General features: G+C 40.9%; 1 protein-coding gene across 4 annotated transcripts in view; it reads left to right on the top strand.

Annotated features, from left to right (window-relative positions):
• The window catches only part of CACNA2D3 (calcium voltage-gated channel auxiliary subunit alpha2delta 3), a 1,429,924-nt gene that overhangs the window by 1,113,269 nt on the left and 290,415 nt on the right, over positions 1 to 26,240 (top strand). For all 4 annotated transcript variants that reach the window (XM_082265096.1, XM_082265095.1, XM_082265094.1 and 1 more), the window contains one exon: positions 5,565 to 5,645. In XM_082265096.1, the coding sequence (XP_082121222.1) occupies positions 5,565 to 5,645 (81 nt within the window). The remainder of the gene's footprint in view (positions 1 to 5,564; positions 5,646 to 26,240) is intronic.

The raw sequence follows: 26,240 nt of genomic DNA, 5'->3' as shown, positions 1-26,240 counted from the left end.
CCTTTCATGACCAGGCCATTTTTGAAAAATGGCACTGCGTTATTTCAACTGACAATTTCGCAGCCATGCGACATTGTACCCAAAAAAAAAAAAATCATGTAATTTTTTCCCCCACAAATAGTGCTTTCTTTTAGTGGTATTAGATCACCACTGCGGTTTTTTTTTTTTTTTTTTGTGCTATAAACAATTAAGATTAACAATTTTGGAAAAAAAAACAATATTTTTTACTTTCTGCTAAAAAACTTATCCAAAAGAAAAAATGAAAAAAATCAAATATCTTCATAAAAGTAGGCCAATATGTATTCTGCTACATATTTCTTGGTAAAAAAAAAAAAACCCAATAAGCGTATATTGATTGGTTTGCACAAATGTTATAGCCTCTACAAACTATGGGATATATACGGGAATTTTATTATTTGTTATACTAGTAATGGCAATGATCGGCGACTTATAGCGGGACTGCGATATTGTGGCGGACAATCGGACACTAACTGACACTTGTGACACTATGTGGGAACCAGTGACACTAATCTAGTGATCAGTGCTAAAAATATGCACTGTCACTGTACAAATGACACTGGCTGGGAAGGAGTTAAACATCTAGCGAAATCAAAGGGTTAAATGTGTGCCTAGCCAGTGTTTATGTGTACTGTGTGAGGTGCTTTTACTATTGGAAATTATGGATTTTCTTGCCCTTCCCTGAAGGGCAAGAAAATCCATCACTTCCCTCATGTCAGAACAGAGCTCTGCCTTGTTTACATAGGCAGTAGGGATGATCAAACTTTTCAAAAGTTCGGTTCAGGCCAGAAAATCCGAACGGCCCGGATTTCAGAACCCCATTGAAATCAATGGGACCCAAACTTTGGTAATCAGAAAACACCATTTGAAGCCCTAAAACCCAATAAATGCCCCTAAAAAGAGCCTAGGGTTCTGGGTCATGCCCCAGGGACTATTAATCACACAAAAAAAAGTTCTTAAAAATTGTAATTTTTGATAGAGAGCCAATTATTGAAAAAATAAAAAAAAATGAGATTTTTTTTTATTTTGACTTTGGATTTAGTGTCTGGGGGGTCTAAAAAGTGTACCTGTGACGTTTCAGCTCTGTAGCATGTCCAGAACCATAAAAAAAAGATTGTTTGTATTATGTCACTTATAGAACAGGGATATGGCTCCGCTATTTTCACACCTTGCCGGTTTAGTATCAAGCGTTTTTTTTGGCATTTTTTGGGGCATTTTTTGGGGGTTATTGGAGGCAGGCATAACATCAGAACTTCTGTGTAGGGGTATATATACACACATACTTATATGTATATATACCCATACACACTTTTCACACATAGGTGTGAAAGTAGCAGAACACTATACTTGCGCTAATGAAATAATTAACACTAATATGGCTCCACTCCTATCACACCTACAGTATATATGTGTAAGTGTAAAATACATATAAGTGTGTGTGTATATATATATACCCCTATACAGAAGTTCAGATGTTTTGCCTGCCTCCAAAGAACCAAAAAAAATGCCCAAAAAAACACCTGCAAGAACAAACCTGGGCATTTTTTTTGGCGCTGGCATTTTTTTGGCATTTTTTTGGGTTCTTTGGAGGCAGGCAAAACATCTGAACTTCTGTATAGAGGTATATATATACACAAACACTGATATGTATTTTACACTTACACATATATAGGTGTGATAGGAGCGGAGCCATATTGGTGTTAATTATTTAATTAGCGCAAGTATAGTGTTCTGCTCCTTTCACACCTATATATGTGTATGGGTATATATACATATAAGTGTGTGTGTATATATACCCCTATACAGAAGTTCAGATGTTTTGCCTGCCTCCAAAGAACCCAAAAAAATGCCCAAAAAATGCCAGCGCCCAAAAAAATGCCCAGGTTTGTTCTTGCAGGCATTTTTCTGGGCATTTTTTTGGGTTCTTTGGAGGCAGGCATGACATCTGTACTTCTGTATAGGGGTATATATACACACCTACACATATATAGGTGTGAAAGTAGCAGAACACTATACTTGCGCTAATGAAATAATTAACACTAATATGGCTCCGCTCCTATCACACCTATATATGTGTAAGTGTAAAATACATATAAGTGTGTGTGTATATATATACATACCCCTATACAGAAGTTCAGATGTTTTGCCTGCCTCCAAAGAACCCCAAAAAATGCCCAAAAAAAAACCCTGCAATAACACACCTGGGAGTTTTTTTTTTTGGCGCGGGCGTTTTTTTGGGCATTTTTTGGGGTTCTTTGGAGGCATGCAAAACATCTGAACTTCTGTATAGGGGTATATATACACACACACGTATATGTATTTTACACTTACACATATATAGGTGTGATAGGAGCGGAGCCATATTGGTGTTAATTATTTCATTAGCGCAAGTATAGTGTTCTGCTACTTTCACACCTATATATGTGTAGGTGTGTATATATACCCCTATACAGAAGTTCAGATGTCATGCCTGCCTCCAAAGAACCCAAAAAATGGCCAAAAAAAAGGCCTGCAAGAACAAACCTGGGCATTTTTTTTGGCGCTGGCATTTTTTGGGCATTTTTTTGGGTTCTTTGGAGGCAGGCAAAACATCTGAACTTCTGTATAGGGGTATATATACACACACACTTATATGTATATATACCCATACACATATATAGATGTGATAGGAGCAGAGCCATATTGGTGTTAATTATTTCATTAGCGCAAGTATAGTGTTCTGCTACTTTCACACCTATATATGTGTAGGTGTGTATATATACCCCTATACTGAAGTTCAGATGTCATGCTTGCCTCCAAAGAACCAAAAAAAATGCGCAAAAAAATGCCTGCAAGAACAAACCTGGGCATTTTTTTTGGCGCTGGCATTTTTTTGGGCATTTTTTGGGTTCTTTGGAGGCAGGCAAAACATCTGAACTTCTGTATAGGGGTATATATACACACACACTTATATGTATATATACCCATACACATATATAGGTGTGAAAGTAGCAGAACACTATACTTGCGCTAATGAAATAATTAACACCAATATGGCTCCGCTCCTATCACACCTATATATGTGTAAGTGTAAAATACATATAAGTGTGTGTATATATATATATATACCCCTATACAGAAGTTCAGATGTTTTGCCTGCCTCCAAAGAACCAAAAAAAATGCCCAAAAAAACGCCTGCAAGAACAAACCTTTGCAAATTTTTTTGGCGCTGGCATTTTTTGGGTTCTGTCATGCCTGACTCCAAACATGTCCTCAAAAAAGCCCTATAAACGCCTGCAGCAAAAAGAATGCTCACAGGTGAGAAGCCATATTAGTGCACTGAATGTGACACAAGAGAAACGATCTTTTCTCTATAGCGGTCACCCTGATATGGAAGGGTTTTGTCACCCTGCCATAGCAGTCACAGTCAGTTAACCCTATACTACACTACGGTCCCCTTACACTTAACACTTTCCCTACAGAAACTGAATAATTAAAGCTAACTATAGTGGAAAATAGCACCCTAACTACACTAGATATCCCTTTCCTCGCACTAAAAGTTGCTAAATGACACTTTGTAACAGAAGTCACAGAACTGCTTCCACTCTCTTCCATGTCCCTGTATAACAATGCTAGGAATTTGGCGGGGGCTATCTTATATACTGGGGGGGCGTATTCACTAATGATTGGCCTATGGACCCCCTAGTCACTCCAATCACATTCCTAGCATTCTCCTTCCCCCTCAATTGGCTTTTACTGATGGTTCTGGTCCAATCACTGGCTTTTAAAGCCCATTTCCTCTACCATTGCGGTCGGTTCTGGTTGTCGAATTCTGAACTTTTTCAGCAAAAAGTCATGCCTGCCTCCAAAGACGCCCAAATAATGCCCGATAAATGCCTGCAAAAAAACGCCCAGGTGGAGAGAAGCCACTACCCTGCTCTATTAATAATTATAAGAAAAATTATCTTTTTTTCTGGTTCTGGACATGCTACAGAGCTGAAACTTCACAGGTACACTTTTTAGACCCCCCCGACACTAAATCCAAAAAAGTCATGCCTGCCTCCAAAGACGCCTAAAAAATGCCAGATAAATGCCAGCAAAAAAAACGCCCAGGTGGAGAGAAGCCACTACCCTGCTCTATTAATAATTATAAGAAAAATTATCTTTTTTTCTGGTTCTGGACATTCTACAGAGCTGAAACTTCACAGGTACACTTTTTAGACCCCCAGACACTAAATCCAAAAAAGTCATGCCTGCCTCCAAAGACGCCCAAAAATGCCCGATAAATGCCAGCAAAAAAACGCCCAGGTGGAGAGAAGCCACTACCCTGCTCTATTAATAATTATAAGAAAAATTATCTTTTTTTTCTGGTTCTGGACATGCTACAGAGCTGAAACTTCACAGGTACACTTTTTAGACCCCCCAGACACTAAATCCAAAAAAGTCATGCCTGCCTCCAAAGACGCCCAAAAAATGCCTGATAAATGCTAGCAAAAAAAACGCCCAGGTGGAGAGAAGCCACTACCCTGCTCTATTAATAATTATAAGAAAAATGTTCTTTTTGTTCTGGTTCTGGACATGCTACAGAGCTGAAACTTCACAGGTACACTTTTTAGACCCCCCAGACACTAAATCCAAAAAGTCATGCCTGCCTCCAAAAATGCCCGATAAATGCCAGCAAAAAAAACGCCCAGGTGGAGAGAAGCCACTACCCTGCTCTATTAATAATTATAAGAACAATTATCTTTTTTGTCTGGTTCTAGACATGCAACAGAGCTGAAACTTCACAGGTACACTTTTTAGACCTCCCAGACACTTAATCCAAAAAAAGTAATTCCTGCCTCCAAAAATGCCCGATAAATGCCTGCAACAAAAACGCCCAGGTAGTGGGGAAGCCATATGCCTGCGCTATTAATAATTATAAGAAAAATGATCCTTTTTTCTTGTTCAGGACCATTTTAATGGAAAGTTGGATCACAAGTCGGATCACAAGTCGCTTCAAATAAGATAAGGAGGCGACTCCCATTGAAGTCTATGGGACAAGTCGGATCACAAGTCGCCTCAAAGTAGTACAGGACCCTTTTTAGAAGTCGGAGCGACTTCAGTAGTGCCAATTAAGACGGCACTCATTGATTAACATTGCTTTTGCTATGTCAAGCGACTTGGGGCAACTTGAGGGCACACAAGTCGCCTCACAAGTCGCGGCAGTGTGAATGGGCTCTAACCCAACAATTCATAACTTCCAAAATGATTGACCACTAATAAAAACAACAGTGTGTGACTTCCTTTTTCAATGTGTATTTTTTTAATTTTTATAGTAGAGTGGAGAAGGGTCACAATTTTATACTATGTTTCTATTGCTGTGCATGACCTCCTGTCCTGGTGACATCCCCTCCTCCATTTCTTGTACAGACATCACATGGACAGGAAGTGAGTGTACTGTACATTCTCCCAGTGGATTCACAGACAAAAGTAAAATCCTGTAACAAAAAAACAAATTCCTAATTTCCGATTTTATCCAATGCAACTGCCAGATTTCTGAACTTTCTGTTTGCTTGAAATTCCAGGAACTGTAAACAGAAGCACAGTGGTGACAGCTAGTACAGCAATCCAGCTCCTTGATGACCGGAAATCCCCTGTGGTGGCAGGTACCGTGCTTTTTTTTTTGTTAATCTTTAAATTTATAAAACTATTTTATTTACAGAACAGTAGAAAGGAATGGAGTATATGTAACATGATATTCAGTAATAAATAACAATATGATATTCATATAATTCATAATATAATAAACAAAATAGTAAAATAATATATAGGTATCTAACAATGTATCTAATTGGGTCACTGTTCCACCTAAAAAATGTTGCTAAAGAGGAGGAACAGGATGAGTTCTAAGGAACAGGTGTTATAATGTAGGCAATCATTATGCATCTCAATAATAAAGTAATCTGGGCAATTTTTTGGAGTGAAATTCTAAATTCAACCAGTTACTGAAATATTTTAAAAAATGTATCTTAGTCTAAATAAAAATTGCAGACTAATGTATTAGATCTAAATAATGAGGATTGGACTAAGGCATGCAATATCCCTTTTAAGTGACTTGTATCTGTCAGGGACAGGCTGGTATGATTTAAAATTGCAGAGTATATTACACATCCTACAGACTCCAGAAATTAACTCCTACTCTCTTTTTGGGATGTTGGTGATGAGGTTAGCTTAACAGAGATTTTTTTCCTATACACTATATTACCAAAAGTATTGTGATGCCTGCCTTTACACACACATGAACTTTAATGGCATCCCAGTCTTAGTCTGTAGGGTTTAATATTGGGTTGGCCCACCCTTTGCAGCTATAACAGCTACAACTCTTCTGGGAAGGTTGTCCAGTGTCCACAAGGTTTAGGAGTGTGTCTATGGGAATTTTTTTACCATTCTTCCAGAAGCGCATGTAGCACCCTTCTAGATAGGTGCTAAAGTGTGAGTATAGTTTTGGCTCTGTCTGCCTATCAGAGGAGCAGCAGGTAAAATCTTTATTGCACTCTGCTTAACAGGGAGCAGGATCTGTAAGTTAGGTCTGCTCAGTGTGTCCAGTGTGGGATTCATCTGGTCTGAGGGAGTGTCCCCACTATGTCCAATGGGGAGGTACATTGGACAGTGGAGGAAACCTGGCCAATGACACACAGGCTTTTGATACAGCCCCAAGGATTGGCACAGATGGTTTGTCTCGGTGCATTTGGGGCAGGGTCTAAAAAGCCTGGGGCACCTGAGGTAGATGTCTTTGGCAGGAAGCAGAGTCCCAGAAGGAGCGTGGCGGCTGCCTCCTCTTCTGCAGCAGTTGGTGAAGGTCACAGGCAGTCAGCCTGGTGAACCTACAGTGTGGAGCTGAACCCAGAGGTCCAGGAGAGCTGACTGAGGAGCTGGGACACTGCGAGAATCTGGAAACCAGTATTGTATGTACAGAGGATCTTGCCCAGGGGTCTGCCCAGGAAGGGGACCACTCAGGAGAGTGTAGTCAGTGGACGGGTGTCAGCTGGTATAGAGAAAGGGGGTACTGGCGGAGTACCCTGAAGAGAAATACAAACAGGAACATTTACCTCAGCTTTATTCAAGTGGCAGGATGAAGTGGCGGCTTTGCCACATCCTCAAGTTAGAAGTCCTCAAAATTTGTGAATAGTTCAAGGTTGGTGTATCCCACTCATCCCTTCTCCCATCCCAATAAAAAATAAAAAAACAACAAAAACAATTACCCCTAGACTGATCATTGACTGAGCCAAGAACGTAAAGTGCTAAGAATTCTGCATGCAGTTGCTACAAGTAACCCAGGGGAATCCAAAAAGTGTCAATCACCAGCAGTCCTCTAGGGGGCAGTGCTACATGCATTTGTGGCATCAGGCACTGATGTGGGACGCTCTAATTGATCTCCTCTAATTCATCCCAAAGGTGTTCAATCGGGTTGAGGTCAGGACTCTGTGCAGGCCAGTCGAGTTCCTCCACCCCAAACTCTCTCATCCATGTCTTTATGGACCTTGCTTTGTGCACTGGTATGCAGTCATGTTGGAACAGGGAGTGGCCATCCCCAAACTTCTTCCAAATTTAGGAGCATGAAATCATCCAAAATGTCTTGGTATGCTGACACCTTAAGAGTTTCCTTCACTGAAACTAACGGGCCAAGCCCAAACCCTAAAAAAACAACCCCACACCATAATCCTCCCTTCATCAAATGCTTTGGAAGCAAGGTCCATAAAGACATGGATGAGCAGGTTTGGGGTGGAGAAATTTTACTGGCCTGCACAACAGACTCCTGACCTCAACCCTTTGGGATGAATTTGAGCGGAGACTGCGAGCCAGGCCTCTCATCCAACATCGGTGCCTAATCTAACAAATGCGCTTACGGAAGAATTGTCAAACATTCCCATAGACACACTCCTAAACCTTGTGGACAGCCTTCCTAGAAGAGTTGCAACTGTTATAGCTGCAAAGGGTGGGCCAATTCAATATTGAACCCTATGGACTAAGACTGGGATGCCATTAAAGTTAATGTGCGTGTAAAGGCAGGGGTCCCAATGATTTTGGTAATATAGTGTATTTTGGACCTGGCACACTTAAATATTATACTAAAAATCTGCCTATTGGGTCTAGTAGAGGATATGACTCCCACCGCTGAAAGGATGATCCTGGGTCTGTTGCTCTTACATGCAAGAAAGACATAGCTATGTCCTGGAAAAAATCAGACCTGCCTTCCATTTTATTCTGGAAAAAAAGTAGTTTTTTCTTTCTGCTTTAAGATTCCACATTTTTCAGATAATTATTTTTTTATTGAAGGCTTGAAAAATGTTATTAATTAATAACAACTATTTGCAGTTGACTTATGTATTAAAGTAAAGCGGGGGGGGGGGGGGGGGGATTAACTTTGTGTCCTCTGCAGGTTCTACCTTAAAGGAAAGTGGGTGGGGGGGGGGGGTGGTAGCTGGTGGGCTTTCCGAGTGCATTACTACTCAATGATCGCAAAAAAGGGGTTAAAGAATGGAATCTAAAGTTTGAGGGGTTTTTACGCCGTGTTACCCAGACATTCATAAACTTCTTTGCACAACCTCTGTTCTCATATTTGTCCTGGTACAATGACAGATTGAAATTTACTAATATTGTAGTCTTGCATTCTCAGCTCAGCAAAACTCACAATGCACCGTTAGGGTTAACACTAGAAGCTGGTCAGGCTCTGCTGTGTACAAGCGTGCTAAAAAGGAACATGGTGACAGAAGAAGAGATGTCCTTGTTAGTCTGTTACAGCTCCTTTACTGTGACCCGGGAGGTGACCAGTGCTGGGCATCTATGACACAATTGCTGCAGCATTGCAGCCACTCCTCTGTTACAGAAAAGTGTACTCAAGGGGCCTATACTGCCACAAAACCAGGGGAATTATCTTCTCACCTGCCAAATTCATGCAGCCACCCAACAAATGTACCAATCAAGTACCAATTAGTTGCTGCAGAATTTTAATGAATTCCTTCCAATAGCTTGCTCATTGCTAATGTCAGTGCTGAGGACTCTTGAGAAAAAGTACTGAGGAAGGACGCTGTGATAAACTCAGCACATAACACAGCTCTCTCTCTTTAGCTCTTCCTATGGGCCATGATCTGCCTAGTTAGAGGACAAGAGACTCACTCATAGGCGTGCGCACGGGGTGTGCCGGGTGTGCCCAGGCACACCCTAATCACCCTCGTGCCCGCCATGTCCGCCGCCCGCCGCTGAGTCTGCTCTGCGGGCTGCGGCTCTCTTCTGCCCCTGGGCTGACTCATTTGGCGCTGCTCAGCTCCAGACTGAATCTGAGCCAGCGCCGCCCACTGTGGAGGGGGAGACAGGCGTGCCGGAGAGGGACTGTCGGGTCTGGGGCTGGGGGAGGGACTGCCTGTGCAGCGGCCGCCCAGCGCAGTCAGCGCGGGAGAGAACCAGGCAGGACTCAGGAGGAGGCAGAGCAGAGAACGAGCAAGCCGGCCGCACGGCGAGTCAGACTCAGCAAGCAATCATCCATCACCCATCAGCATTCTGCAATAAGGAGGGGGAGAGAGGCCAGAGAGAGAGCCTGAAGTGAGTTGTGTGGAATTATTGTTATTATTTTTTTTTTTTACAGATCACTGGCACTGGTCACTCAGCATTGATGGGGGCAGCTGGTCACTCTGCATTAAAGGGGGCACCTTGGTCACTCTGCATTAAAGGGGGCACCTTGGTCACTCTGCATTAAAAGGGGCACACTAGTCACTCTGCATTAAAGGGGGCACACTAGTCACTCTGCATTAAAGGGGGCACATTAGTCACTCTGCATTAAAGGGGGCACACTAGTCACTCTGCATTGATGGGGACACGCTGGTCACTCCGCATTGAAGGGGGCACGCTGGTCACTCCGCCTTGAAGGGGGCACGCTGGTCACTCCGCCTTGAAGGGGGCACGCTGGTCACTCCGCCTTGAAGGGGGCACGCTGGTCACTCCGCCTTGAAGGGGGCACGCTGGTCACTCCGCCTTGAAGGGGGCACGCTGGTCACTCCGCCTTGAAGGGGGCACGCTGGTCACTCCGCCTTGAAGGGGGCATGCTGGTCACTCCGCCTTGAAGGGGGCACGCTGGTCACTCCGCCTTGCAGGGGGCACGCTGGTCACTCCGCCTTGCAGGGGGCACGCTGGTCACTCCGCCTTGAAGGGGGCACGCTGGTCACTCTGCCTTGAAGGGGGCACGCTGGTCACTCTGCCTTGAAGGGGGCACGCTGGTCACTCTGCCTTGAAGGGGGCACGCTGGTCACTCCGCATTGAAGGGGGCACGCTGGTCACTCCGCCTTGAAGGGGGCACGCTGGTCACTCTGCCTTGAAGTGGGCACGCTGGTCACTCTGCCTTGAAGGGGGCACGCTGGTCACTCTGCCTTGAAGGGGGCACGCTGGTCACTCTGCCTTGAAGGGGGCACGCTGGTCACTCCGCATTGAAGGGGGCACGCTGGTCACTCCGCATTGAAGGGGGCACGCTGGTCACTCTGCCTTGAAGGGGGCACGCTGGTCACTCTGCCTTGAAGGGGGCACGCTGGTCACTCCGCCTTGAAGGGGGCACGCTGGTCACTCTGCCTTGAAGGGGGCACGCTGGTCACTCTGCCTTGAAGGGGGCACGCTGGTCACTCTGCCTTGAAGGGGGCACGCTGGTCACTCTGCCTTGAAGGGGGCACGCTGGTCACTCCGCATTGAAGGGGGCACGCTGGTCACTCCGCATTGAAGGGGGCACGCTGGTTACTCTGCCTTGAAGGGGGCACACTGGTCACTGTGCATTGATGGGGGCACACTGGTCACTGTGCATTGATGGGGGCACACTTTAATACCGCTTAAAATGTTTGTTTACATTTATTTATAAAAGTGTGTGTATATATATATATATATATATATATATATATTTATATACATACATACACACACACCCATATATACACACGCACACATATATACACACGCACATGTGTTTGAGCTTTGGTTTGAGGTGCACACCCTAATGCCATAGGCTGCGCACGCCTATGGACTCACTGATGATAACCCTAGGTCTATAATAAGTTATTTCTTGAAAATGAGACATCACACGTTAAAATGTATTTAATAGATTGCTTCAGGTGGAACCATGGAAGGTGTTCTTTTTGCAGACAAAATCATCAGCTTTAATTACAGCAGGGAAAAGTCAGTTCATCATCTTGGTTGTTCTGTCTGGCAGGCATGTAGAAATATCAAGAATGGTTGGACAAAATTGCTATTCTTCAAAACCCGCTCCCATAATTATATTTTGGCAATGTATGTAGATGATTGCCCGGAGTTCAGTTTTAAGGAATTAAAGAGTCAGAACTGCCCTCAAAGTAGGTTTCTACGGTATGTAAACAAGTAAAGGATAAAATGGTTAAAAGATGGAAAAAAAGCCTCAAACTGACCATTTCAAGAAAGTATAAACAAGCCTATAGATAAAAATCTCTTTGACATTTGCATACGACGTAGGAGGCAGTTTGAAAACTCTGTGAACTTGAACAGCTGCACCTATTCTGACGCCATTGTTCTGCTCATTGCATTCTTTTTTTGCATGTGAACAAGCAGCTAGGCTTTTTCCATGTTTCACATTTTATGACAATCCTAGAGAACAAGTAAAATTATTCACACTGGATACTATCCAGGAAACATTACATGTATTTTTTAAGATAAGCCTGTAATGACACCTTAAAGCTATAAACCACTTTTTTGGAGAGCACTAAATGATGACCAGGCATATCCTTGGCATTGCCGTATTTACTGGTAGGATACCCACAAAGCCCAAATAAATTATTACATTCTAAAAGCTACATCATGCTGTAGGTGGGCCCCTATTTCCGTTGTGACAGTAGTGTGTGAGGTAGTGGAAATGGTTGGTGACCTGCCTAAGCTCCAGTGAATGGAAACTTCCATGGACATACTGTACAAGGAATTGTTGAGCTTTAGCCTTAGTTCTATATTGTTAAATCCTTATATCCAAATGTATTAGACTTTTCAATATGCCTTTGATTGGCTCTACAGGCTTTTATCAAATTATTTTGTGCTGTGAAATATCCTTGTGCTATTCTAATTGATGTATTTTAGGATGCAAAGAGAGAATGGGGTTATTTTTCAGATTCTGATTCAGGGTTTTCAGAAAGTGGAATTGTCAAATTGTGTCTGTTTCCTGCTGAATCTGCCATAATTAAATCCATGGTATGCCCTGATGGCACCACCCAGCTCGTCAAACTTTGATCTGAAGATTGAAGCAGCCAGATAGAAAATGTGTCTTAGCCCTTATTCACATTGGAGCGATTTGTCACCTGAATTAACAGGTCAAATCAAATGGCAAGTTGCATCCTATTGCCGGCAATTGCATTGTTCAAATTAATGTGACGTCGACTTAGCAGTGCCAAATCAATTTGAAAAAGTAGTACATGCACTACGTTTGGCAATTTCGGGTGCGACTTCAGTGCACATCTGTGCATGAAGCCGCACAGATGTCTTCAAAGTCGCACCTGAAGTCGCACTGAGATGCGGCTTTGAAATCATGCGATTTCAGGTGAAATTGCACGATTTCAAAGCTGCACTCAAAGTGAACGGGGGCTAAATGTTATCCAACTCCAGTGCCTCAAAACAAGAAAATCCTGTTTATTGGCAAATGCCAGTAATATTTCCCCTGCTAACCTCTCTTTAAGCAAAAGCCCACCTACTTCTTGTGCACAATCTGGCAACCACGCACGGTCTACACTGTCAACCACCCAGATCAAACCGTACTCTCAAAGCGATTTCAAAGAATTTCCTCCTCCAACATCCCACATGTTGAATCTTCTATGCCCCAGGGTTTTAATATTGAATCCCAACCTTAGAGAAATTGTGCTTATATATTTTATATCTTCATCAATGAACGTCTTCAAAATTGTAGTCTTTCCAGCATTATCTAAAACCCCCCTGACAGGGAGTAGGGAAAACCCCTTACGCAGAGGCAGGATGACATTACCCTGGGGTGGGGGGGGGGGGGGATCTATGGCCACAGTGGAGAGCTACAACAACAAAGTGTGCCAGTCATGTTAGTCTTTTCCAAATTCGTATTGCTCTGACTCACAGAAAGAGAGGGTTGGAGCCTCAGATACCTCCATAAACAGGTTTCAGACTCTGCCACACTTCTTCTCTATCCAAGTGAGTACCAGGATCCTCCGAGGACAGACTCCATCCCCCTCCGCAGCCCGGGAGAAAGAGGATTTACCAAGTTATTCCCCAGTGGTTGGAATTGGAAATATAAATATTCATAACCAAAATTGTTATAGCTCCCTTGTCTAGTACCCTAAGTGCCAAAAAAGTCTCCTTCCTGTGAGCATTGTGGCTTCTTCCCAACCTTCTATAGTTCCTGTGAGGTCATTTCCTGCCCAACTGTGTCACTTCCTGTGCAACGGCTTGTTGAAATCTGCTGTACAGTGTCTCCACACTGAACATCATCTCTCCAGCGGATCGTGGCCTCTTCCTTGGAGTCACCTGTTTATCCATCGATTCTTGTGGTGCCTAATGCTGGTATGCTATTACTGTCATCTAGTAAACTATTAATATAGAAACATATCTCAGTCCATCCAACTGAGCTCATTAACCATGCTTTAGCACTACCTAGTGACCACCTACCAAAAACCCTCTTGTTTGTATGTTTTTCTTCTGATCACTTCTTTACTCCTGGGAGTTTTTGTGTAAACAGCGGGGTCAAGTGGCTGAATTTAAATTCAATTGTTTTTTTCTTTTTGTACTAAGGCTGTAGTGCCTGGTTGTTGGTAATTTTCCATAAGTGACAGTGACCCCCAGTGGCAGCAGCTGGGAACTGCAGCAACCCTGAACTTAGAGAAGAGCCAAGGGAAAGACTATAAATTTCCTCGGGTAAACTACCACCCAGCGGAACTAAATCTATTTGTCTCTTCTGCTTACAACAGGGTGGCTACATCTGCTTTGATAGCAACAATTTCCAATTTCCATCATTAATGTGCTGTACAAAAGCTGTTCAAAAAGCAGAGCTTTGGAAGGCAACCAACAGGTCTCTGAAATCTAGATGGGGCAGATACAAGACCAGTTACTCCGCATAGGGTCAGAAATAAGCAGCGACTGCTCCTTTTACAGAAAACTCAGATTAAAATGCACATGCCTTTGTATTTAGACAATATTTCTTTAGCCAGGAGGTCAACTTTAAATACCTTTGACTTACTGAAGAAGGGGGTCGTTTAGTGATGAAGTGTTTTCAGCTCAAAAATTTGCCATGGGACAACAAAAGTTGGTGGGTCCTGATCTCTTTTCTGGAATTAGTCATTCTTATGCAGGTCATACATGGGTCAAATTGCAAACAAATTTTCATTCCAAAATCAGAAATTTCTTGCGCTTTGTACTCTGATGGTGCCATCTTTGATTTTGAAAACAATCCTTCAATTTCCCCTTATGTTGCTACAGAAAAGAACTTTGTTGATGGTAATTTTCTTTTCTTTAAAAACATGTTATTTTCTTGTGCCCATAAGCATTGCTTTTTTTATATTTTCTCACAGGATTCTCCCATCATTGATTAGAAAATTGTTTCTCACACAATTTCCAACATGCCCAATCACTCAAATTTGATGGGCACACGAAAATTGGCCGTTGCTGCAGCCCACTAATGGTGCGAAATTCAAACAAAAATTATTTCGAAATTCATCCTATGTATGGCCGGTCTTTTATTGTTTTATTAATTCAGCTTTCTGTCCTATTTAGCCCCATTCATATCTTTGCAAATATTTTTTTTTGGGTGACACCATTCAATTGAATGAGCTGCCCTCCACTCCAAAAACGTGCCAAGTTTTTGGAGCTGACTTTGGTGCGTTTTTGGACAGTGCAATTTGGCATGTTTTTCACACGTTTTGTCGTATGCTCACTTTTTGGGCTGGTTTGGGTTGCTATTAAGAATAAATGGCATCCAAACATTGCCATGATTTTAGCATGATCGCCCACAATTCTGATATGCTAAAGTGTGATCAGGGCCCTTCAGCCAAAGATGAATCAAATAGGAGCTCACTTTTTACACAGCTATCTGAATCTCCATAGAAGTTAATGAGCTGAAAATTGTAACTCAATGAGAAGTTCCTCTCTATGATTAAGTAGAAAAAGGTTTGTCTTTTTTGGTGATTCTTTTCTTATTATTGTTTTTTATAGTTTTTTTAAATCCATATTTATATTTATGTGACATATCTTTGGAAAGTAATCATGTCAAAAACATAAACTGTAATTTGTATTTGGAAACTAGCGATAGCGGTTTTACTTGTAGTCATTTTGCCGCCATAAATTGTAACATTATATCTAGAGAATAAAAATACAACCCTATTTAGAGTGGGGATGTTCCCACAGATAATTTAGTTTTGATTGGAGGTTAATATGGAATGATCTTCAGTGACCTGCACCTATTGCTACATACTGGGATGTATAGCAAATAGGGGGGTTATTCTGTGCTCTCCTGGAATTTGATACAAGCACCCCATTGTCACAGCAAGTATCGAAGGATTTGTTTGCATGATATGGACTGCAGTCAAGTACAACAAACCAGGACGCCTTAGTTCTTTGATGGCTCCTCAAATGCCACACACAGGACTTTTCTTGGCCAACGCAAAAAACTTTACTGGAAAACGATCCTCATCTGTATTGGTCTGGTAAACCCAAAGCAACACTTGGCCTTGCACATGTGATTCATTTAATAATAATGATAATTGCAATATTGTGGTTTTAATGTCTTAAATTCAGGAGTGTATCACCAGTGCAATTACAAAGACATCTCAATATTTCATATTACCAAACTGCTAGTTTGGAGACCCCTCAAATTACATGGTTCATAAACCACTGAACAATATGTTCTATAATTTATTTGTACATAGGAGTACAGCTGAGTTGCAGATTGCCTGACTACTGTGTTGCATAATGGCGTGCTACAAGTTTAACCTCAATTTTCCAGTGTAGCACAGATACAGTTTAATATCCTATATCAAAATGGCTAAAATCTGATTATTTTAATGTTGTTCACTTTATTTCCTTGTATTGTGAATATATTTGGATTTGTTTATTTTTCATTTAAAGTAAAGTAGGAAATATTACATGTAATAGTTCAAGTCAACCAAAGCTGAACTCCAAGAAGATGTAAAAGACGTTAATTAACAAATCATTATTTTATTTATTTATTTTTTAAGCTAATGGTGTAAGTACCTGAATTTGACTTAGTTTTAGCCTTAGCCTTGCAATTTCCTACACCAGAAAACTCAAAACTTTCTAAACAAGGGGTCAGTTTACGGTCCTTTAAACTTTAGGGGGGCCGGACTGTGGCTATTGGGAGTAGAAATTGCCATTGATGGAAGTAAATCTTTGGTATAAGGGGAAGTAATAGTTTAGTTGGTGTCAGTAGGAGAAATAATTCCCCAAGTGTTGGCGTCAATGGGAGATAAATGCCCCATTATTGATGTCAGTAGCAGGAATTCCACCCATTGTTGATATCAGTGGGAGGAAAAGTACCCAGAGGGTTGGATAAAGGCAAGCAAAAGGGCCCCTGGATTGCAGTTTCAACATCACTGCCCTAGACAACATAGCTCAGACTGGCAATAAAAGGGCCAGGGCAAAAACCCTATCGGGTAGGCTGCACACTAATGTGGAAAAAAAAAAAAAGATGCTGATTGAAAAAAAAAAAGCTGATTGTATGAGATAGCATAGCAAACAAAGATATGATCTCTTCAGTCTTCTACTGCTCTTTTATTGTTCAGTCAGCAGTTTAAAGTTTTATTCTAGAATAAAATCTGTGTTTCTGGCTTTTCATTGTGAATGAGTGTAACTGTCTATTCAGTACTGCTTGATATTGAAAGCTAGGCTCTGGAGGGTTATTAAAAATATCCTTTCATAAAGCCATGCCTCTTGTAATCTTCTGCACAGTAGGGATCAGATGGGAAGAAGGCAGGTAAGCATTAAGCCAGCTAGGGCTATGTTGCTTTGAATAATGCAGTCCAAACAGTTTTATAGGAGGGGAGGCCACAGGGATGAAATAATCGGTGTGCAGCTGCACCTCCACTGTCCATTTGCAGAGTTGGATCATGGTCCAGGTTGTTTTGCCTAAGAGGAGTGTAGACTGCAGAGAGGGCCTGACTGTAGGACCTTACAGAGAGGTGACTAAATCACAGGACTGAATAAACAGAATTGCAGATTGTTTTCATATATGCATTTTAATAGTGTATTTCAAATGGTATTAAACACAAAACCAAAAATGTGTTGCACCAGTCCTTGCATGTGGTGGCTGCATTTGTTTTATTGTTTTAGCCTTTTTTTCCCTGTTTTTTACCTGGTGATCTGGCCAGTAACTCCTCTCCTGTATTACAGTGCCCCCACTCTGGATGAAGGAGCACAGAGGACTCCTTTGGACAGCATCATTGTCAGTCTGGGGGGAGGGGAGTGTAAGCTGTACTAGCAGATTTTGAATACACTAACAAAAATTGAAGCCAAACTCTGGCTCACACTGCAATTACACAAGCCGTTACAGCAATGTTGTTTTTTTTTCTGTTAGAATAAAGGTTTTATACAAATAGATAAACAATGACCGGTTTAAGTACCCCTGTCAGTGTTAAATGGTTAGTCCCAACACTCTTAACTGAAAAATTTGTAATAGAAAAACAACAGGAAGGTGGCTGTTCAGTGATTTAGTATCTTCAACTCTTTATTTTTCAAGGGAGCACACATAAATATGGAGCCTTAGGCTTTTTTCTGGAATCAGGCGTGCTCACGTTATCATCATACTACTTTATCCCTTGATAATGTTCTTTTGAACTAAACTAGTCAGGTTGAGATACAGTGGTGACTTTATCACACCCGCTAGGGTTTCTGCATGTGATTGTTTTACAGTATATACGATTTTACTCCTGCCTTCTTGTAAGTATTAAAAAGCCTGGATTTTTACTTACTACACTTACTTACTTTATTTTAATTACTTAGTTCCCTCTTTGGCCTCTCTCTTTTGCTGAGCGCATTGTTGAACATCCTGGTTGTTTGGTAACCCATCCTTGGCTCCTGATTTTTTTCCAATGGACTTTACTTGATCATTTATGAATGTTTTTAACATTCTTATTTACAGTTTTGGATATATATATATATATATATATATATAAATGTTTTACTTGATTGATTGATTAATGTGTATTCACATTAAATTGATAGTGCAACGCATTTTTAGTGATATTAACATAAATATGGAGCCTTAAGCTTTTCCTGGAATCAGACCGGCTCACATTATCATGGGTACCTATTAAGATCTGCTAGTGTCTATGGCAGATAACAACTAGCCCACGGAAGTAAAGAGATTGGTCCTCACTTTAGAGCTGCTCTGCTGAACTTGTTGAGTTTGGGACTGTAAATCAATGCACAGTCCCTTCCCTCACCCTAAAAAAGATGAAAAGAAAAATGAATAGTAAAAATTGAGTTTATAGTGGAGACTAAATCCAGTTCCAATTTTGGCCAGTTCAGCAGGAACTGGCTGAGATTCGAACCATGTATGGACAGGCTGAATGTACCAGGTTGACTGATCGATCAACTTGGGTGCAACCAGCCTGCCAGATTTTACAACTGAATATTGCTAGAGCCTATTATAGCTGCTAGCAGTAATCACTTTGTTCTCCTGGCAAAGACGGCTTTCTCCACCACCCTCCAGCCAGGAGAACACAATGGCTCCGTGGGAGGGATTCCCCTGTCAACACTTTCTGTGCTGATGGGGAAATCAAATGAATTTCTTTTCTGCACCAGTGGTTGCCCGGCCGACCTAATAAAGGTATTAGTACTAAATAACTACACTTTCTGCTAAAACACACCTGTAAAGGTCTGTGGCTTTAAATATCCCCTATTGATGCCCTATCTATTCACTTGAATTTCCTTTATTGACAGGGTCAAGCCTTTACTCTGAAGTTATTAGGATTGTCTTAAAAATGAAGATTAGGCAAGCCAATCCTAAAAATCAGTGAATGGTTGATGTTAAGTCTCTTTTTTTTTATAGGAGAGTTTTCTTTCAGCATTATAGATAGTGAGGGAACCCTCGGGACTTGTTTCCTGATATGGACCAGTAGAAGTATTTCTTTGTTGTTCATTCTCTCTTTATTACGTTTTCAAAGGGAAAGTTGAATTCACATTAGCCATGACAATATACCATCAGTGAAGACAGGAAAAACAACCATGAAAATATAAAATAAATAACATTCAGGTAAAGACACAAAAGGTTTTACATTCCCCGTGTTCTCTTTCTCAGGCACAAAGATTTGCTTCAATGGTAATCAGAGAATCAGAGGACTAATTTCTAAGAATTGTTGTTTTGCCTTTTAGCTCATCAGTTTCTCTTGAGGAAAGACTCCATTGGTCAGTGAATTCATTTTGTCTTCTTAAAATTGGCATGGTTGTATTTTGGTGGTAGTTTTGGCTTCATAAACGTAAGCATGTACGGTCCCCACACCAAGAACTTTTATTGCATGAGTTTAGTTAGCAAACTAGAGACCATTGTCTATAGACTCTCTAGTACAGAAACTGATAGGAAATGCAAATTTTGAGTTTTTATACAAATATAAGGTAAAGAAAATTTCTCTGGGGAAACCTGTTATGGTGACAGCTGTCTAAGAAGGGATACCTCTTCGCCTTTGAGAGATGCCCCCCCATAATTTATGTTGTGACTCAAATTGAAGGGGATGCAGACAGCAAAGAAAAAAACCTGACAGTAGACATAAAGCGTTTGTAAACCCTACATTTCATATTCCTGATATGTGCCTGCTGTACCATGTACCATGTGTAGTTTGATTGAAAAAAGACACCAGTCCATCCAGTTCAACCAATAAAAGGGAAAAATAATCATACAATCCCATATACACAATCCTATATCCACAGTTGATCCAGAGGAAGGCAAAAAAACCCCAGCAAAGCATGATCCAATTTGCTCCAGTAGGGGAATAAATTCCTTCCTGATCCACTGATAGGCAATCGAATATTCCCTGGATCAATTTTACCTATAAATGTTTGTATCCAGTTATATTATGTACATTTAGGAAAGAATTCAGGCCTTTTTTTTTTTAAAGCGAACTACTAAGCTGGCTAAAAAAAGTGAAAAAGTATTCTGTTCTCTTTGTATTGCTTCCTCTGTGTGGAATCCCCAGTGTTCCTGCCAGTCCCTTGGCTCTCATATTCAAAACTGACCACACTAAGCAGGAGAACACGTCTTGGTCAGTTCTCTAGCTATGCTGGGAACTCAGCCTGTTCTCAAATGATCAGACTTTTCCTGACACACCCCCATGCACAGCCATTCACTGGGAAGATGAGTGTACTGCTGTTTCTCCTCCCTTAGCTCTTATGCAGGACTGAGGGAATGTAATCACTTATAAAGAAAAAGGGAAAACATGTATTTTTAGTTTTTTTCTTCTCTACACAAAAGTTTTGCCGTTCATTTCTATTTTAAACCAAATGGGTTTTTTTATAAAGTGAGGGTTTTCAGTCACTTTATTCATTCTATACTCTATGCAAAACAACAGAAAATGTTGGCTTTATATACACAATTAAATCCAGCCATTCTTTACCAGTGTTCTGTGGAACCCTAAGGTTCCTCCAGAGGTGAGCTGTGGCTGATTGTCCTTCTATCTGATGGTGCCTGCATAGTTCCAGGGCCAACACCACTTGGCAGAGCCAACTGTATGACACCAATGATTCTTTTAACTGTCTGGAAGATTGGCATTCTGATCACCACGGTAGGTGGGGTATTCGTGCCACTGGTCACCAATGAAAGGGGCATTTTCCCATTGACCACCAATGAATCATTTTTAACAGGGGTTCTCCAAGACCTGAAAACTATTCTTAAGTGTTCCTTTGGGACAAAAAGGTTGCTTTATTTAATCATACATGAATAACGAATAGTCTTTTACTGCCCTTTCATTTCAAACTAACCCTTAAAGTGGTTGTAAAGCATAACATTTTTACCTTAAAGTGAATATAAAGGTTATGGGTTTTTTTTGTTGTTTTTTTTTTTAAAATAAACATGTTATACTCATCTGCTCTGTGCAATGGCTTTGCACAGAGAACCCCCGATCCTCTTCTTTTTGGGTCCCCTGTTAGCGGTCCTGGCTCTCCCCAGGACCCTGGGAGCACTGGCGAGGGACCCCAGAAGAGGAGGATCAGGGCCGCTCTGTGCAATAGCATTGCATAGAGCAGGTAAGTATAACATGTTTGTTATTTTTAAAAAAATAACAAAATAAGCCTTTATAATCAGTTTAACCAGAACCAACCTCTAACACAGGTAAAATTTACACTTTGAAGTGATATTAAACCCCAAACCAAAAATTTTATATATTGCAGCTTACCAATTAATTGAATATGGTGGGTGTATTTGTTTTCTTTTTCGTTTCTTGTTTTTTCCTCTGTTTTCACCCGGTGACCTGGCCAGTAACACACTTTCCTTATTAGTGAGACACAACTCCGGAGTAATGAGCACAGGAGGCACAGCAGACAGCAGCATTGTCAGTCTGAGGGGAGGGTAGTGATAAATGTATGAGCAGATTTAATATTCCAGACAAAATGAAGCCAAACTCCAGCTTACACTTTAGTTACAGCGAACAGTTTTTTTTTTTTTTTTTGGTATAAAAGTTTTACATTTTTAAATAAAAGCTGATCATTTTATTCACCCCTGCCAGTGTTAGGTGGTTTGTCTCATTCATGTAAACTCATACATTCTGCTGGCGAGCTTGTGCTTTTAAAAAACAACAGACTTGCTGGCTGGATCACCAGATGAAAAAAGGAGAAAGAAAGCCTAAAAATGAAAACAAATGCATACATCACATCTAAGAATTGGTAATAAATGTTTGTTTTTGGGTTTTATACTGCTTTGATGGCAACCATGCCCTGGGTGCCTAGCGCTTGCACACAAAAGCTGTCACACAGAAGCCTCCACCTCTGTGTGACAAGCTAAGTAGAGAGTTTAAGGATTCCTTACCAGGGGAGCCACTGAAAGGCATTAAGCTAGAGCAGAAGACTGGGGGGTGGAGTTGGGAGGTGGTGGCCTGAAAAGTATGTCATCGGTTGCTAGGATGCCAGCGATGCCTAGCAACCCATGACTGCATTTAGAAGGAAGGGGTGGAGCAGAGATTGCGGGCAAGGTCTTCTGCTAGGAATCCTCACATGGTGCTTTGTGCGAGAGCACATATTGCACTCATTGAGGATACCAATAATGAGTGGAGCCCAGTGCTGGGACTTGTCACAACGCAAGCCCAAATCTGCAGGACCCCGGGACTTACTTTGGACAAGACAGTCCCGCAGAATCCAGGACAGTTGGTAGGTGTGGGAAAATGCGATATTGTCACACTAATAGTAGTGACAGTAATACTATCACACAAAAAGCGTGCCTACTGAGCAGAGTTAAGTCATGTATCCTTTTTGGGAATGGTGCATATCATAAGCTAGCTGATTTTTGTCCCTGCCAAGTGTTTAAGGCCCTGTGGTGTTTTGGTATTCATAGTTGCATCCCTGCTGTGCTTTCTGCAAATTGAAATAGATTTCAAAGAAGTATGTTTTCCAAATCTTTCACTTGCATTTTATTATTGTTACCCACAAGTAGCTGCAGACATTCTAAGCAATTCATGTATAAGAATAAGATGAGCGGAGTGGCCTATATGTAACACCGGTCTGTTGGAGTAATGGAACATGACAGCATTACAGGTCTACAACAGATTCACTTCATTCTTAAACACCAGAGAAAGCTCTGACTCTGCAAGGACTGTGATGCATCCGCCATGCAAATCAGCTCATTAGCATATGGAAGGGGACTGTACGGTTGTAAGGCTGTAGAAATTCTATCGGCACGCAGTAATAAACATTTCAGAACAATGCTTCAGCTTATGCCTCATAAGATTCAACATAACAGAACTTGGCTTTAACATCCTGGCTTCATTTTCCTTTTGTTTTAGAATTGTCTTCAAGCAATACAGATAGGTCATTTGCAATTCATGATGCCCCTAATGCAATGGATACTTAAGTGTGTCTGTATTTTGTTTAGTCTTCTTTCCAAGAAACTGCAGCTGCTAATACAAGATAAAAATAAGTACAGTGCTAAAAATCTGTATATAGATAATATGCATATATATATATATATATATATATATATATATATATATATATATATATATATATTAGTGAAAAAGAAAAATTATATAGCAATCCACAAAATTGAAGTAAAAAATCAGAAAATAGATCCATCTTTCCCAAACGTGTTGAAGAAAAAATACTGGAAACCAAGTAAGAAGCCCAAGTGCTCAATTGTCAGTGGTCACCAGTGTGACAAGACCCACCACCGATAATGGAGGTTTATGTGCTTACCAGAAATAATGGACCTTGGTACTGTATAGTAAATGGGTCATACAGACAGAGATAAGCATCAAAGATGTAAAGATCCTGGTGGTTCAGGAATCTTGAATCAGGATGCCTCACCACACTTCTGGATATATTGGCTATGTCTCCAGGTTAGGAGCCAGTATGTAAAACAAGCCAAATAGTCGCACATAGTGTAAAACTGCTAAAAAATATTTATTTAAAAATGTACAGAACACTTAGAAGAATCTGCAGGTAACCAGCATATATGACATAGAATGATTACAGGCAGGACAGATAATGCTGACGCGTTTCATCATACATGACTTCCTCATAGGGCTTGACAATACAGATAGGTCATTTGCAATTAATGATGCCCCTAATGCAATGGATACTTGATTGTGTCTGCATTTTGTTTAGTCTTCTTTCCCAGCAAATGCAGCCAAGCACGCGCACTCCTAAACCGTGGCTCTGAGTATATATTCACCTACAGAGCCATGGTTTGGTGCCGCCCCTTCTGTCTCCTGATTGGTTCACTGGCTGTGATTTACAGCAGCAAGAGTCAATGTTTCCCGTTGCTTCCAAAAGCCAGTCAGGAGTACAAGTCCCTGGAGATGCAAGGCTCTCATGGACATTTCTGGATCGAGAGGGGGCTCAGGTATTGCCAACCGCTTACTATATATATACGGCCGCAGGGTGGCTCGTACAGGCAAAACAACGTATGGATACTTTGCTCGCCTGGTGGCAGCGAGGGGGCGCGTGCTCCCACCCCCGATCGTCAGCGGGGAAGCCGATGTGTGTGTGTCAGGCAGCTCAAATTGCTGCCTGACACCTGCGATCTCTCCCCGCTGAGAGAGAAGGACGGTTGGCTGTTGTAAACACAGCAACCGTTCTTCTCCCTGGAATGGTCATTGAGCCCATGTGATCCTTCTATATAGGATCACATGTCTCTATGGTCATTTCAGAAGCCACACCCCCCACAGTTAGAATCACTCCCCTAGGCTCACATTTACCCCCTTGATCACCCACAGGGTTAACCCTTTCCCTGCCAGTGTCATTATTGCAGTAACAGTGCATATTTTTGGCACTGATTACTGTAGTAATGTCACTGGTCCCCCTAAAAGTGTAAAAAATGTCAGTTAGGGGTCCAATCTGTCCGCTGCAATGTCGCAGTCCTGCAAAAAATCACAGATCACCACCATTACTACTGTAGTAAAAAAAAAAAACAATAAAAATGATATAAATCTTTCCCGTAGTTTGTAGACGCGATAACTTTTGCGCAAACCTATCAAAATACGCTTATTGCAAATTTTTTTTTTACCAATGTATGTAGCAGAAAAGAAATTGGCCTAAAATGGTAAAAAAGTTTGATTTTTAAAAAAATTTTTTTGAGAATTTCATATAGCAGAATGTGAAAAATATTGTGTTTTTTTTTTTTTTTTTTTTTTTTTTCAAAATTGTCACTATTATTCTGTTTATAGAGCAAAAAATAAAAATCACACAGGTGATCAAATACCACCAAAAGAAAGCTCTAGTTGTGGGAAAAAAAGGACATCAATTTTATTTGGGTACAGTGTCACACAACTGCACAATTGTCCGTTAAATTAAGGCAGTGCCGAATCGCAAAATAGGGCCTGGTTATTAAGGGGGAAAATACTTCTGGTCTTAAAGTGGTTAATAGGGGGGGGGGGTCTTGGGGGCTTCTGCACACAGAAAATGTTTTACCTTCATGAAAAGAATACAGGAAAGTAAAAAATCTTGTGCATTTACAACCACTTTAACTTTTTGATTCTCTCTCAATTTTGTTCACATTGTTTATTGTCCACCAGGATAAATAGAGAGGGTGAATCTTACTAGTGGGGACACAGAGAGCAGTAAAACCAGACACTGGACAGTCAACTCAAAATGGAAAAAAAAAAACATTTTGACTTTAGATACACTTATATATTTTGAGTCATAACTTTTTGCCTCAACTTTATTTTATTAAGCTGTTTATGATGTTCAGGCCAAAGTCCAAGAGGCCAAGAACCTCGGCCTATCCAAATAACTTGTCCAAATAAAAAGAAAGACAGTGAAAGTAAAGGGGAAACAGGCACATTTTGAATAACCAATCACAAGGAGCATTTCTTTTTTTGTTGTTTTTTTTTTACTGTACAAGCAGAATAAATTTACAGCTCTTCTTCACTGTGAATTGTTCTTCTTCTTTTTGGAGATACAAAGAATTAATTTTTATTTTACTTTGACTTTTCCAGTCTGGATGCTGTTCTGTTGTTTTTAGCCAGACGCTCTTAAACTATTATTTGGCTATTTATTAAAGCACAAAAAAATCCTGTTTACAATTGTTTCAAATTCATCAAAGAAAACAGTCCAAAGAAATCATGAATACATGCATAGAAAAGGCTTTGTGACTGACACCAGCTAACATGAATACTTCAAACCTAGAACTGGCAACTTCTAAAAAAATACTGCTTTGCATGGCAAAACATTCCTGGAAAAAAAAAAAGGACAAACATGGAAACCATTACAAGTAAAGACTTTTGACAGTCCTGGAATTTTGTCATCTTTTGCCATCATGTTTTTGCCCTGTTCTTGTGTTTATTGTTTAATGAGCCCAAACAATGATTGTTGAGCCTGGAGCAAGCCATGTACTGGAAGGAAAACAAACGCTTGATCTAGAAGATCCAAATTAATCTGAGCAAAGTGTCATTTTTATGTTTCATTTCTTTCAAGAAGAAAAACAAATTTTGTGAGTATTTCGGCAGACTTTTTTTTTTTTTCCAATTGCTAAATTTCATTAGGGTAAATCGGGGACAAATGTAAAATGTTTTCTCTTTTAAAATAGTTTACTTGTTTTT

This window comes from Pelophylax lessonae, assembly GCF_965119305.1.
Source record: "Pelophylax lessonae genome assembly, chromosome: 8".
NCBI lineage: Eukaryota > Metazoa > Chordata > Amphibia > Anura > Ranidae > Pelophylax > Pelophylax lessonae.
The sequence above is the reverse complement of the archived record's forward strand: the minus strand, read 5'-3'. Positions and strand labels throughout refer to the sequence as shown.